Source organism: Lycium barbarum, chromosome 1 (genome assembly GCF_019175385.1).
Source record: "Lycium barbarum isolate Lr01 chromosome 1, ASM1917538v2, whole genome shotgun sequence".
NCBI classification, from domain to species: Eukaryota; Viridiplantae; Streptophyta; class Magnoliopsida; order Solanales; family Solanaceae; genus Lycium; species Lycium barbarum.
Window position 1 is genome coordinate 143,936,174 of NC_083337.1, and position 15,398 is coordinate 143,951,571.

Consider the following 15,398-nt stretch of genomic DNA (forward strand, 5'->3'; position numbering starts at 1 on the left):
CTTTGGGAAAATTAAAGTTAAAATTAAAGATATAATTGTCATCCATGAATGGAAATTTTTGTTTTTTGTTTTTTCACTAAGAAGGGAAAAAGGGTACATAAGAGTAATACTTTTAGATTATTCCCAAGACTATATGCGGAGAGGTTTGACTGGTGCAGTTGATTGGTGCGCTCATTAGCAACGTACAAATAATTTATACTCCATAATTGGTCTCAATTATTTATAATGGGAATCAAATAAGATATAATTCAAAAGAACTTATTCTCCGTCTACAACAATGGATGAGAATTGAAGAAATGCATGTGAAGAATTTTTTCCTTCCATCTTTTGATCTAAAGGTTCTCTTTTAAAGAGAGAATTTAAATATATTATTTTATTTTTCAATTGCTTTACTACTACTATAAAAATGTTAGTTCATTGCTCGAATTGAACATCACAAACTCTTCAAACTCATAACAATATTGTTCCTGCTCTATTTCGTTTATAAATTCTTGTTAATTCCTTCGTATAAGGAATTTGAATTGCATTTGTTTCCTCAATTCGGGAAGAAGTTCCTAAGGGAGGAAAGAAATTAAATTATGACGGTAAGAAATTTGTTTTTTTTCTTCTTGTTGTTGGTATTCTTTGGTCTTTCAAGACTTTCTTTCATTCTATTTATTAGTCTACTCGCGGTACACAATATGTTTCATTTAAAACAGTCATTTCTACTAAGGTTACTAGCTACTTATTTTATTCGAATTTTTTTGGTCTAAGTTGATTACACTAGTGACTAGTCAAATATTTACTTAAACGAAATAATCATTGGGTTTCACATGCATGATCCTTCTAACTTACAGTAGTTGTTAAATTAGGTTAAAAACCAAACCAACGAACATCCACAACTAGCACTTAGGGTCGTTGATTGGGAAGACAATTATTCATGCATTGGAACTTGTATAATTAATACCATGCTTCTTATTTTTTTAGTTGCTTTTTGTTAAATTTAGTACACCAAGTGTGGTGTGATTAACACTTTATAATCCCACATAAATAAACAGATCTACATCACTAAGACCTATATATTTCTAACCAGCTATCAGACCACCTACTAGCTCATCACTCATTTACCTTTTCTTTATCCCCGGACCCAAAAGTATAACAAATAGGCCAAAAAAAATAAAATGGAAAAAGGAATTTTTTTGAATTAGCTACTTTGAATTCTTCTTAAAGATCACGATCTTTTATGACTATGATATTATTTCACTTTGAACTATCAATAGATATTTGTTGATAGTGAAAGGGGTGAAAGTTGGGGGAAAATAGGCCAATGTAGGGAGAAACTTTAGGCCATGATTCTGTGCTGGAGAATAATACTTACCTAAACACGAAGTATATACTGAATTGATAGTTGCAAGATATAATGTCTTTTAAATAAAATTTATTCTTTAATCATGGTTAAATAATACTAGTAATTATTTTTACCTTTATTTATTACAACGTATTTAATTATAATAACTTATCATGATCTTATACATATGCAGGTCGGATCAAATTTAAAATATAACTACGTCTATTATGTTGGATTGTATATTATTGAAATTATCCCTTTTTTTAGAGGTATCTAAAAAAAAAAAAGGATGATATTTAGAGGTCCAAATCGAGTCAACCTAACTGAGGTAGGTGGGAACGTTTTTGGTAGTACATAGGTCCGATATCTCCAAGAGATCGTTGACTAACGCGTCTCCTGTTTTTTGTTTTGTTTTCTTTTTCTATCACGTGGCTTACCTCTATAATGTTCCTTTTTTTTTTTTTTTTGGTTTACACTTTTAAAGTTTATATTCTTCAATTTGTGAGAATAATGGTCATGGATCGGAGTATTAAAGTTTTTAACAAGTACTTTAAGGAATGAGATTATACTTTATAGAATCTGATTAGTTGTTGGATTTTCGCTGTTTACTCCAAGTAAAGTTAGTCTATAAACTTTTTTTTTAGTCTAACGGTGATATTAACTTTTACCTAATCTTTTTCCATTAATATTTTAAGAACAAAGAAATCCGTAATTAATTTCTTGAAAAGGAGGTTACGTGATAAAAGTTTTGTGCAAACATATGTCATGTATGTATTAACTTGGTATATACACAAAATATAAATAAACTTTTCATGTAAGTTTGACAAGACCACTCAAATGAAAGGTGAAAATCTTTTCTAATGATAAGAAAATGAATGAAAAATGAAGCGAGCTAACTTACGGATATTCTGCTTTGTAGTACTCACTACGTTTGTATTTATGTGATACTTTTCATTTTTCAAAAGTCGATTTGATTTAATTTTAAAACTAAATTAGATTAGATTAACTAAATATTGTAAGATTAAAATTTATATATTGGAAAACTACATGAAATACTATGATAAGTTGTAACTTTTCTCATATCAATTTGGTGAAAAATAAAATTTAAAATGTTGATCAAAGTTCATGCCGTTTAAATCTCGAAAAGTGAAAAGTGTCACATAAATTTTTAAGCTAAAGAAAATCACTTACACCATTTTCCAGCCTATCAGAATAAAATAGAGAATTTTCTTGAAAATAAAACCAGTTAAACAAAAAAAAAAAAAAAAAAAAAAAGGAATATTTTTTAAATTTCTCCAATAATAGAGTTTATGGCCTACTTCCCCACTTGCTTGTGTAAGTTGTGTAAAACGCGCGTGAACCATCACTGCCTCCTATTTATAGCCCCCTGCTTGCATGTCTCTCATTCAAACACATAAAACTCTGTTATCTACTTTTCAAGTTCTTCTCAGAATACTCCATAACCAAATCATTAAAACCCCCATTCCTTTTTCGTGTTTCACGTTATAAAGAAAAAATATTCCACTCGGGTATTTGTAAAGTCTTTGAGAAGTGTGAAAATTAAGTTACTCTCTTGCTCTGTTCTTATGCAGTAGTTTAAAGTCACTGTTATAATCAGTTCGAGTTAGAAGTCAGTTTGTGGTCCAAAAAGAACCATTTTTTGGTAAAACATTAGAAGAAGACTAATTAAATTTCTGTTTCTTGAAAAAGATGACAGACAAAGGACACCAAGTATTTGATGTTTCCCTCAATGTCTATGGTGAATCCAAATGTTTTGATGATGATGGTCGTCTCAAAAGAACTGGTAAGTTCCAAACTTAATTACTGGGCTGTTGCTCAAATATATGAAACCTATACGGCTATACTGATATGTATATTTAAGCATAAATATACAAAGCCTCTATATTTGCTGGCTATTTTGTAAACTAGATAACCGAAGTGTATTGAGCTGTAATTTTCCTTTTTTGATTGAAAATTAGTTCTTTTTTTTTTGGAATTTTGGGCTGATTTTTTTTTTTGTTGGATTAATTTTCAGGGTCTGTTTGGACAGCAAGTGCCCACATAATTACAGCTGTGATTGGTTCTGGAGTTTTATCATTGGCTTGGGCAACTGCTCAGCTAGGATGGGTTGCTGGTCCAACTGTGTTGCTTTTATTTTCATTTGTTACATACTATACTTCAGCTTTGCTTGCCGATTGTTACCGTACTGGCGACCAAGTTTCTGGCAAGAGAAACTATACTTATATGGATGCTGTTCGAGCCAACCTTGGTATGTAAATTTAATGCCATTTTTTTTTTGGGGATTGTTTCATGTTTTTGTTTATATTGATTTGGGTGTTTTTTGGAAAATTTCAGGTGGTTTTCAGGTTAAGATTTGTGGGGTTATTCAGTATGTAAATCTTTTTGGAGTTGCAATTGGATACACCATTGCAGCTTCTATTAGCATGATGTAAGTACTAGCTTGGTAGTATTTGACAGTTACTGCACTACCTTTTACATTTTGGGTCACTAATAAAAAAAGAATTAGCGACGAACAAATTCTTTAGTTAAATATCAAAACCCATTGCTAATAGGATTATCAAAAAAGTATGTCAGCTATGAGCAATTTAGTTACGGATTAGTGACAAAATTTGTAACTAATTCCACTTTTTTTGGGGGGGCTAATTTTAACCTGTGAAATGATTTCTACAGGGCTGTGAAAAGGTCTGATTGCTTCCATAAGCATGGTCACCATGCTGCTTGCAATGTTTCAAGCACTCCATACATGATCATGTTTGGTGTGATGGAAATCATATTCTCACAAATCCCAGATTTTGATCAGATTTCGTGGCTTTCTATTGTGGCTGCTGTTATGTCCTTCACTTACTCTACCATTGGTCTTGGTCTAGGAGTTGCCCAAGTTGCAGGTTTGTTCAAATTTAATACTATTACCTTTTTTCTATGTTGCTCGGACTCTTCAAAATTAGTGCCAGGTGTGTGTCGGGTAAGATAATTTTTTGAGGGTCTGAGCAACATAACATTTTTTTACCTTCAAGTTCTTGCAATTTTAGCTACTGTTTTTCTCACTCTTTTTTTTGAATTACAGAAGCAGGAAAAATAGAAGGAAGTCTTACAGGGATTAGCGTTGGAACTGAAGTAAGTGAAATGCAGAAGATTTGGAGAAGCTTTCAAGCTCTTGGAGCTATAGCTTTTGCTTATTCTTACTCCCTCATCCTTATTGAGATTCAGGTAAAATTAAGGCTCTTTTCATTTTTATTCCGTCAGTCGAAATTAATTACGACCGCTAGCCAACATATACAAAACATATACACTGATTATGTATATTATATGTATATTATATCTATATTTATATATAATAATACCAAACGCATACATTTGTTGGTTATTTTGTAACTTAGATCACCGAAAGGCATTGGACTGTAATTGACCAATCTAATTCCAATTTCGATAATATATATTCATGTATATTATATCTATATTTTTATATAATAATACAAAACATATACATTTGTTGGTTGTTTTGTAACTTAGATCACCGAAAGGCATTGGACTGTAATTGACCATTCTCATTCCAATTTCTTGAACTTTTGATATTTACTTTCTTACAGAGATACTGACTTAATGTTTGAATAATATAGGACACACTGAAATCACCACCAGCAGAAGCCAAGACAATGAAAAGGGCAACACTAATTAGTGTAGCAGTAACAACAGTTTTCTACATGCTTTGTGGCTGCTTTGGTTATGCAGCATTTGGAGACCAATCCCCTGGAAACCTACTAACCGGATTTGGATTCTACAACCCTTATTGGCTTCTCGATATCGCGAACTTGGCCATTGTTGTCCACCTAGTTGGTGCATACCAAGTTTACTGCCAACCCCTTTTCGCCTTTGTTGAAAAAACAGCAGCTGATTGGTACCCTGACAGCAAAATCATCACGAAAGAGATCGATATCCCAATCCCCGCATGTAATAAGTCGTTCAAGCTCAACCTTTTCCGTCTAGTTTGGAGGACCATTTTCGTGATCATTACAACAGTTATTTCTATGCTGATGCCTTTCTTTAACGACGTCGTTGGCATTCTTGGAGCTTTTGGATTTTGGCCTTTGACAGTATATTTCCCAGTGGAAATGTACATTGTGCAAAAGAAAGTTCCAAAATGGAGTGGAAGGTGGATTTGCCTTCAGATACTTAGTGGTTGCTGCCTTGTTATCTCAATTGCTGCAGCTGCTGGTTCATTTGCTGGAGTGGTTTCTGATTTAAAAGTTTACAGGCCTTTTAAGACGCCTAATTAATTAACTGAATGACAACAATTCATCTGCAGCTTTTGGGAGACCAATTATTGTTGATGTTCATTAAAAAAGAACAAGGCCTGAAGAGGTGCTGACCAGCCAGCTGTTATGTGTAGGTTTTAAAAGTTTTTTTTTTTTAGTTCCATGACAAGAAAAAAAGAAGGCAGGTCCTTGTATGTATTTATGTGGGAGAAAAAAAAAAGAATCAGTCTTTATCAATTATGTGGAACTCTTATTTCACTGCAAAGATGAAATGAGAATCAGTCTTTCTCAATTATGTGCAACTCTTATTTCACTGCAAAGATGAAATGAGAAATTGAATCAAAAGTTTCTGTGCATTTCAACCTTTCTCTTGAAGTTTTGTCCTATATTATTATTATTTAGATAAACCCTCGAGGTCTTTATCAACTGCCCAATCACAATATAATCTCACGTTTTGACAAATAATAGAAGCTATTAATTCCTCGCTTCCTGTTAACCAAGTTAATTGAACACTAATATCTATCAAAACTTTTATGTAGAAATAAAATTTCATTTCTGCTAATTTTTCTACCTTTCAACAAGGCAGAAGATACAAAGTTTTAAGTGAAACGAGAGAAAGGGAAAGGAAAATTTTGAGAAAACAAATCTCTTGTCAATTGACTACTGGATAGACAAGTATATTATCCAAAATGGATCATTACAGATGTTTAAAAGGTCCATCTATCTATAATGGAATTGATGGTCAAATATAATCGCGATTAGATAATAAAATTGTCTTTTAGTAACCCGTGAGTGGTTTTCTATAAAACTCTAATGAAAACAAATAGCACATGGAGCTATTGGACAAAGCTTAAGGGTTCAAATTTGGAAGCATATATTAGGGCTCTGCACAAGTCCACATACTGTATAGTAGTTAATAGATCTGTTGACATAGGCAACTAGTTTACGTATCACTAGAGACTTACAGCTTGTTTGGATAATTTGGATGGTTGTCACGTATGTTTCTAACGAATATAATTTTTGAATAGATAATATCGTCTCCCCCCTTACATGATATGCCACACATCAACAATTTGATAAATAATCCTACATAATTATTAAAAATATAATGTACGAGCTAGGTAGAGTTATTATATAAAAAAAGTAGGATAAAAGATAAAATAGGATTATTGCATAATAAGCAAAATCAAAATGAGGAAAAAGAAAAAAAGAAAAAAAAGGCAACGATAGGATCACACCAAATTGGTCGTTACATAAATTGAGTCTTTCTGTAACGGTACAATACAATAAAATTTAAATAACTATCAAAACAAATATTGTATTTAAAATAACAATACCATGCAATATAAATGATTGTGCATTTGAGGTTTTATATGCTCGGATATGATGACATTTTTTTGCTCTTTGACTGAGTTTTATCATGTAGGATATTGCCTAGTCATGTTTAAAGTGTGGCTTATTTTTAGTCTGGATACGGCAAAATCATTCTATTAGATCAAATAAGTACATTTGATCTAATAAGTACCTTGTGTTAGAATTAAGAAATTCTATGGCTCGGATCTTTAGTATTCTCTTATTTATTACCTGTGTCTACTATTTAGGCAGAATACCCTCACCCATTCTTACTAAGAAACTAAAAGAAGCCTCAAAAACAGAAGAAAGGGTGGAAAGTGAGGAAGAAAGAGATGTAGAAATAGAAACTGCTTCCACCAAAGTACGAAAGCCAGGATCTTTCAGAAAACAGATTCCTATTCAAAGAGTGCATAATGGCATGGATAAGCTCACACTAACCCGTCAATTTGGGATCCAAATTCGAGATTTTCCTTGGAAGGTATCGGGAAGGATTTGGAATGGAATAATATCGATTCAACAAATTAGCTAGAAACAAGAAGGAAAATGATGGCAAGTAGCTAAAATAGCAACATTTAACAGCTTTAAAACCAACACATACATGAGTCTAACATATAGGTTACTTCTTCTGCCCTAATTCATGTGATGCATTTCAATTAAGCACGAAATTTAAATAAGTAAAAAAAAATGTTATAGATATTTATATGGTTATAAATTATTTTATTAAAGGTAAATAGAGAAAGTTAAAGTCAAATTATTTCTAAATATAAAAATGTATCATTATTTTTTAAACAAACTTAAGAAGTAAATCACACAAATTGATTGAGGGAAAATGAGTTATTATGCTTATGTTCCTATAAAATGCATGACGTGACCATACACAATTGTTTTCTTATTAAGCATGTTAAGTTAGTATATCCTTTGTTCGGACTTTTGAAAAATTTCACAACGCCGGATATAGTCGATTTCTTTAAACACGCATAGTGCATTCTTAAAAGACTCGTTTTGGTTTTTTTTTTTTTTTTTTTTGGGGGGGGGGGGGGGGGGGGGGAGCACGAGGGGCAGCTATAATAATATTTTTGGAAAATTCAAGCAACACAAACTATATTCATATTTCTCCTTGGTTCGAGTTTCGACTTATTGAGTCGGTGAATTCACCTCTTGTACCGTGAGCGTTTTATTTTATGTCTGTTTTTTTTTTATTCGAAAGAGATAACTAATGGTCAAAAAACACACATGAAGTATCACCTTTTTGCGAGTTTCCTATCTGAATTATCAAGTGTCTGGGTTTCTCACCTGAACTATGCACCAATTATTCATCAAGACACACCTCGACTAGTATCTGATGGTGCGTGGTGTACACTCTCATTTTTTGATTAAAAATGATGCCAAATGACACTCCATGTGGACAATTAAAGGAATTGATTGAAAAAATTTCTTAAAAAATTAAGAGATAATAGTCAAAAACACACCTGACGAATGACTTTTTTCGGATTTTCCTACTTGAACTATCACCAGTTATTTATCAAAACACACCTTGAAATTAATGAGTCAGCCGCCATGTGAGTTTATGGGCAAATTAAGTTGTTATGGGAGACCGACTTCCTACGAGGGAAGTGAAAATTCACCAGTCCTATCAATTATCAAATCTCTCGATCGCCTTTTGGCAATTGTATTCAAACACTTGGTCTAGTCAGCTTCGAGGTGTGTTGATAAATAGTTCATAATAGTTCAGGTAGAAAAAATAAACACCTGATAGTTCAAGCAGAAAGCTTATAAAAATATAATACTTCAGGTGTGTTTTTGCCATTATCTCTTTTTTCAAAATGGAGCGGTACTAAAATTCCTAGAGTTGTGCTCCAAGTTACTTTTGGAAGATCATTTTTGCTATAGACATTCCAGTGTTTAAGACATTATTGAGTACTGTTCGACATATTATTACTTAATGTATGGATGTTAAAATGAGGGTGTTAGATTGGTGGTTTATACTCAAACATTTGATACTTCGAATATGGTAATATGAATATGATTTAAGCACTAAATACTCTAAAAATGTCAATTAATTGAACTCTAACATGATTTTGAATTTTGACAACCTATTCTCAGATGGGGGAATTTCAAAGAAAAGGGTGGTGACTCTTTACAATTGTAGATATGTAGTGCAGACATTTGGTACATTTCCATGAACCCTCCAAAGTGCTCTTTTGACTAACACAAGAAAACAAAAAGAAACTATAAGTAATTGTAGCCAGCCCATAACATTATATTCCATCGTCCATCCTGTAGGGGGATTATGATTTTCTCTTTTTGATAAAATCCGATTTGATGATTGATCTATGGGTGAGGAAAATTTGTCACATTGGGAGATTTTGTACACAATAAAAAAGATTGTACTTTTTGGAAGGATGCTAAGAGGAAAGTTCAAAGGATCACCTTTTTTTTTTTTTTTTTTTGGTTAAACTAATCAAACAAGGCCAAAGTGCCCATGAACTATTGAAAATTGAGCAATTATGACCTCCGTTTGCTATTTGGCACGAAAATGTGAAAATGTTCTTATCTCTTGAGCAAATGCTTAGAATAATTTTGTGCCAAAAAGCAAACAGAAGACATAATTGCTCTATTTCTAATAGTTCAGAAGCATTTTTTTTACTCTTTTCTCTAAACTAAATACAAATAATGAAGCACTTGGCATGGGTGACAATCCATCTACTGATCTACATCAAGAAAAAGGGACAAAACTTCCAAAGAATAATTCAAAGTGGTTTTGGAGATGGATGGAGGAGGAGGAAGTACAAAGTTTTAAAGTACTATATCCATATATGGAGAGTAACCAATAGAAGTGACAAGGACCACACACTGTAAAATCACAAAGGAAGAGAGAGGGGAATGAGGTGCTTGAAAAGCCTCCTTAGATCTTCAAAAAGGATTTGATACTCACATGATATTCAATTGCTTTGTTACTCCTTTTCCGTTTCTTTTATGAGTTTGTCCTTTGATATGTGCCATAAGCTATAGTAGAATTTAGTAATTTAGCATTTTTTTATTACCGTAGATGAATATTAATAAATATTAATTATATTTGATTAATTTGACTTCCACATAGCTTGAGATAGTCATGTGGTTGCTTGAGGAGCTATGAGAACAACAATCTCATCCTTATAAAGTCATAATTGTGATAATTAGGCAGCTTTATATATTGCATCAAATTTAGTTTTTCACGAGCAAAGTACATTGAAATTGATTATCATTGTGTCAAAAAGAGTTGCAAGTTAATTAAGCCCATGACATTATGACAATTGGCAGCATTTAATTTATTGATTCAAATGATCAACTTGACAAATTTATTCACTAAGCTAATTAAAAGCCCGAAGTAGATTATATCAGTAACAAGCTAGGTATACATGGAGAGGTTTAGCATGAGAAGAAACGATGCACGTTTAATGAGCTAAGCTTTCGGTCATATTTTAGTGGGAAGTTGATAAGTGGGTATGCATAGCAACTTCCACTTAATAGGGACCTACGTTTTCCAAGCATAGGTTTAGTTTTTTTTTTTTTTCCCACCCGATGTTCGATATTCGCTTTGAAACTTGATGAATTAGGATTCGCTATTGTAAAGACTATTTGGAACAGTAAAGTGCTTTCTATTAAAGACGACTCTATATCAAACCCGAGATTTATAATTAAAGATAAATAGGACTTATTGTTGGGTGTGTGTGAACAACGTTTCACATGAAAAATAGAAAAGAAAAAGAAGTCACTTATAAGGTGTTGAATACTTTTAATGGTTTGGAAATTTTTCAAAAAAAATAATTGCGGGGGATTGGCCTAAAGCAGAATATATCGCGATATTTGGGTTGTTTTGCCTAACAATTGATATGAGAGCCATAGTTTCGGCGAGATAAGATAGTATGGAGATGGTAGAGCGTTGACATGGAGCTGTCTACAAGTCAGTTTGTTACTTTTACAAATAGCCTTGAAAACTTGTCCACATAAAAGAAGTCAATGTACTTTGGTGGCCATAAATACTCGAATGAGGTGGGTGACATACACTAAATCTCCAAATCAAACCATATTTGGTGATGGATATGTGAAACTTATTTCAAGAAGGAGATTATTGAGTCTGTGTGAACAAAATCCAACATAAAAAATAGAAAAGAAAAGAAGACACTTATAAGGTGTTGGATATATTCTTAACGATGTGAGGTGTTTTAAAAAAATCATAAAAACTTGCTCCAAAACAAACAATATCGCATCTTGTTTAGAATACTTTTAAGCGTTTTAGCCCAACACTTAACCCTTCCATGACAATCTTTGATGTTCCTTTACTTTGTTAATTGCTATATCAAGCAATTGGTGGAGGCAGAGGAAGGCACGTGCCCGTCCAATGTGTTGTGTGCACCAAATAATAATCATTAGGAGGCCATGAGTGCGTTGATAATGAGCTTTCTATAAACTTCTTCAACTTTGGTTGCTTAAAGTTCCCCAATTTATTAATCCTACAGTTAACATACCTAGTAAAATCCCACAATGTAGGATCTGTTGAAGGTAAAGTGTACGCAAACCTTATTTCTACCTCGGAAGGTAGGAAGACTGTTTCCAAAAGACCCTCGACTCAAGAGAAAACATGACCAAAAAAAGGCCAGATAAGGACAATCAGTATGAAAACGAAACTAACGAAAGCGAAAAATCCATGATAAAGCAGTCCAGACAAAAAAAAAAAAAAAAAGAGCAACAACTACCACAAATAAATAATATAGATATAGTACAAAAAACAACAAATAATAGCAGGAATCAAAGGACAATAAACTATTGAGCAAAACTACGATTACTCGTACAAAGAGATAAGCCGGATTACCTACTAGCCTACTATCCTAATTTGAGTCCTTCATAACCTCTTATCTAAAATTATGTCCCTAATTTATTAGTGGTATTTAGTAATAATAGTTTATATGCATAAGGGAGCACTAAGAAGAATCTCCAAGATTCAGGGGAAAGTAATGTAATATTTTTTATATAAAGGTGTTCGGTTGCAAAATAATGCTCCTATAGTTTTTTGAATAAATTAAAGTGGCACTTGAATGGAGAGATTCTTTAATATAAGTGGTGGAAAATTTGAGTCAACCTATCTATGGATTAGGATAATGGGAAAAATAATAAGTAATTCAACATTGTATAATCATGTGATTTGCAGATTTAATGTCAAAGACTATATAGTTTATAAAATTTGCTCAATTCCTCATCACTTTTAGATTTTTGTATTTCATTTTATGGTTGATATGTAGTATATGTGACTAGAAAACGGATATAATTTGGGGTTGCAGAGCTTAAGTCGGCTACCAAAATTTAGGTCATACTTATTTCGAAAATAACTTTGCAAAAGGTTTTTTTTCTGTTTATGAATTAATATTGATGTCTATCACTGTTAATAGTGATACATTCATCCTGATAATACGAACCTTAACTCATGTAGAGTCCTAGTTATTTAGGATATCTAATTAATTAAGATCCTAACTAATTAGGAGTCCTAACTTGATTAAATATTTCAATCTTTTGATAATTGTTATTTATATTTATAGTTATCCAATAATATAGATATAAATCTAAATTATATTTTAACCATAAAATAAATTCCGATTACATTATCGAAATAATGCAATAACAGAAATACAAATTTATATATTCATAACATATAAATACAAATTTACTAAAATAACCCCAGTCCGTTCATTGCATTCTTGATGTGTGACCCAATAGGTTTATACTACATTGGCAGTAGAATTAATACTATATTAATTTCACAAATCGTAATTTCTCTCTAGCAAGACATTGTGACTAACCGAAGTAATAATAATTTAAAGTTCGTAATAACCTAATTAAATTGTATATGTCATAATCCTTTTGTCACACGATATCTAATTCGAGCATAAGGCATGTATAGTGTCATCCTTATATTGTTTAAATATAATTTCTCGATCCCTTAGCAAACTGATAAGTCAAATAATACTGATAACTCTTTCAGTTTATTTGAGCACTGCCATGCATTTCTCAGTCTTACTCGGGAGGCCCAAAAGATATTTCCCTCAAAGAGAGGGACAAATTCCCTCTTGAATATTCACTATCCTCCACATAGTTCATATTATGTTCAATCATGCACTTTATGATTATCCGGTTAAAGATAACGTTTGTGAATGTCAAAACAAAATGTTCCTTATGTAGGATACTGTGATAATCTCAGGTGTGGGGATTAATGGACATAAATATTATGAAAATCACTTATAACACTAATTCATGCAGTGATCCCATAATGGGTCTATCCAGTATTTTGTTCTCTAACAAATACCTATGAGTTTAATTTGTACCGTACACATAATTATCTCATAATTATCGATTAAGCTCGTACCAGTCTTTTACCATTATAATTAAATTATAAATGATTAACTAGGGATATATATTATTACATGTAACATGAAAACAACATAATAATGAGAAATATAAATAAAACTTTTTTTATTAATTAAAAAAAAAAAAAAAAAACATAACTAACAAATAAGGTCCATACAATGACCTAGAGCATAACCACCGACACATTGATATGTAGTATATAGAAAAGCGGAAACAGAACAGATTTACAACATATTACATTTTTATCATTACATTTGAATTTTTAGGCGATACTAGTAATGCCTCCAACCTAATACATTTTTTGTTTTGTCATAGATTTATTGATTATTTCCCTCTTTCTACCCAAATATTATTTTCATATATTTGTTGTTTAAAGAGAATATTTATCGTTGATAAATCTATTTGTTGAGTATTTGAAAACATTTTTCTTCCTAGTTGTTACTCAAATGAAGAAGCTTAACCAAGTTGAACTTTTACCAAAATCGAGCTATTGAGTTGAAAAAAGAACATTATTTTTGCAAGAGGTCGTTTTCATGGCTCAAACTCATGACCTCCTGATTACATGACAACAACTTTACTAGTTATACCAAAACTTTCCTTCAAATTAAAATTAAACCGAGCTAAATACAAGTGACTCCAGCCGTCTTCAGTGCCAAACCTACTTGCACATCCCTAAAAGAACAGGTCGTAATAGTTTGTTTTCAGGTTGTCTATAAAAAAAAGAGTAGCAATATATCAATCAAAGCAAAACAACAAACTAGAACCATACGATTCAGTTGATAACCTAAAATCACCAAAACAAACTCCAAAACAAGTTAATAGCATAAGAGTGCATTTGTGTTAGCATGTATTCTTTGAATTCAATTAATAATGATCTTTAATTTTCGAAAATAACCAACAAAAGTGTGAAGCATACTTAAGTGCATCTTAAATAAACAAATCTTAGCACGTGCAGTAAGACCAAAAGTTGATGGGCTCGCTGGGGTAGTTATAATTATGGGCACAGTATATAACTTACCCTATAATGACTTAATTTTTCTACTTATGTCATAGGTAGATAAATATAAATATATTTTGCATGCAACATAACCATCCATATTTCTACTATTTAAATGGAAGTGGAGATGCCTAGTCTATTGAGGCGGCCACTTCTAATGGTGGATCTTGTGGCTCCTAATATAAAATAATATACTATTCTAAGGAAAATTTGCAATTATAAGTTGATGGGTTTCGGATTTTCGGCTAGAATAACGACTAAGTTCAAAATAAATCATTTATACATATTTAGATGAATTTCTTTACCCAAATAGAAAAATTTGAATCAAAATTATTGAATTACGTGAAACTCGTAATTTGTGGTGCAGATCCACCCTTCCTTTCAGCTCTTCTTTTTTCCTTTTTCTTTTCCCTCCATCTTGCCTCAAACATTCCCACTGCAATGTTTAATACATTTCCTCTTAAAAAAAAAAAAGTAGTGGGAGAAAAAGCTAAATCCCATGGCCATGCGTGGTTGCTGGTTGGAAGTTATTCAACTTTAACAACTCTATTCATTAGTTTGCTTTACCCCACGAAGTGTAATAAATTGACAAAGGAAAAGATGGTCCCTGGACTTTTATTTTATTTTATTGTTGTAGAAATAGTTGTGAAGCTAAGCGCACATTAAACAAGAATATTTCAGGTAGACGGTAAAAGTAAATTACTCCCTCCTTTTCAATTTATGTTCTCTCCTTTTTAATTTATGTGATACAGTTTGATTAGACACAAAGTTTAAGAAATAAATGAAGACTTTTGAATCTTGTGGTCTAAAATAAGTCAAAGATATTTGTGTGGTTATAGATCATTTCGTTAAGCGTGAAAAATAAAGTTTAAAGTTAAATTATTATTAAATAAGAAAACGTATCATTCTTGTTGAGACAGACTAAAAAAGAAAGTGTATCATATAAATTGAGACGGAAGGAATATTTTTTTATTACAAGGTATGAAAGTGTAAAATTAGGGGAACAGCATTTATAAGGAATCGGGAATAAATATTGTGGTGAATTTCG

General features: G+C 31.9%; 1 protein-coding gene across 1 annotated transcript; it reads left to right on the plus strand.

Moving 5' to 3' along the window:
- Positions 1–430: 430 nt before the first annotated feature.
- Positions 431–5,963, plus strand: LOC132641530 (amino acid permease 3-like). The gene is made up of 7 exons (XM_060358565.1): positions 431–584; positions 3,038–3,131; positions 3,363–3,596; positions 3,683–3,776; positions 4,019–4,233; positions 4,413–4,555; positions 4,966–5,963. The coding sequence occupies exons 1-7, from the start codon at positions 579–581 to the stop codon at positions 5,620–5,622; spliced, it is 1,443 nt and encodes a 480-aa protein (XP_060214548.1). The 5' UTR covers positions 431–578; the 3' UTR covers positions 5,623–5,963.
- Positions 5,964–15,398: the final 9,435 nt, after the last annotated feature.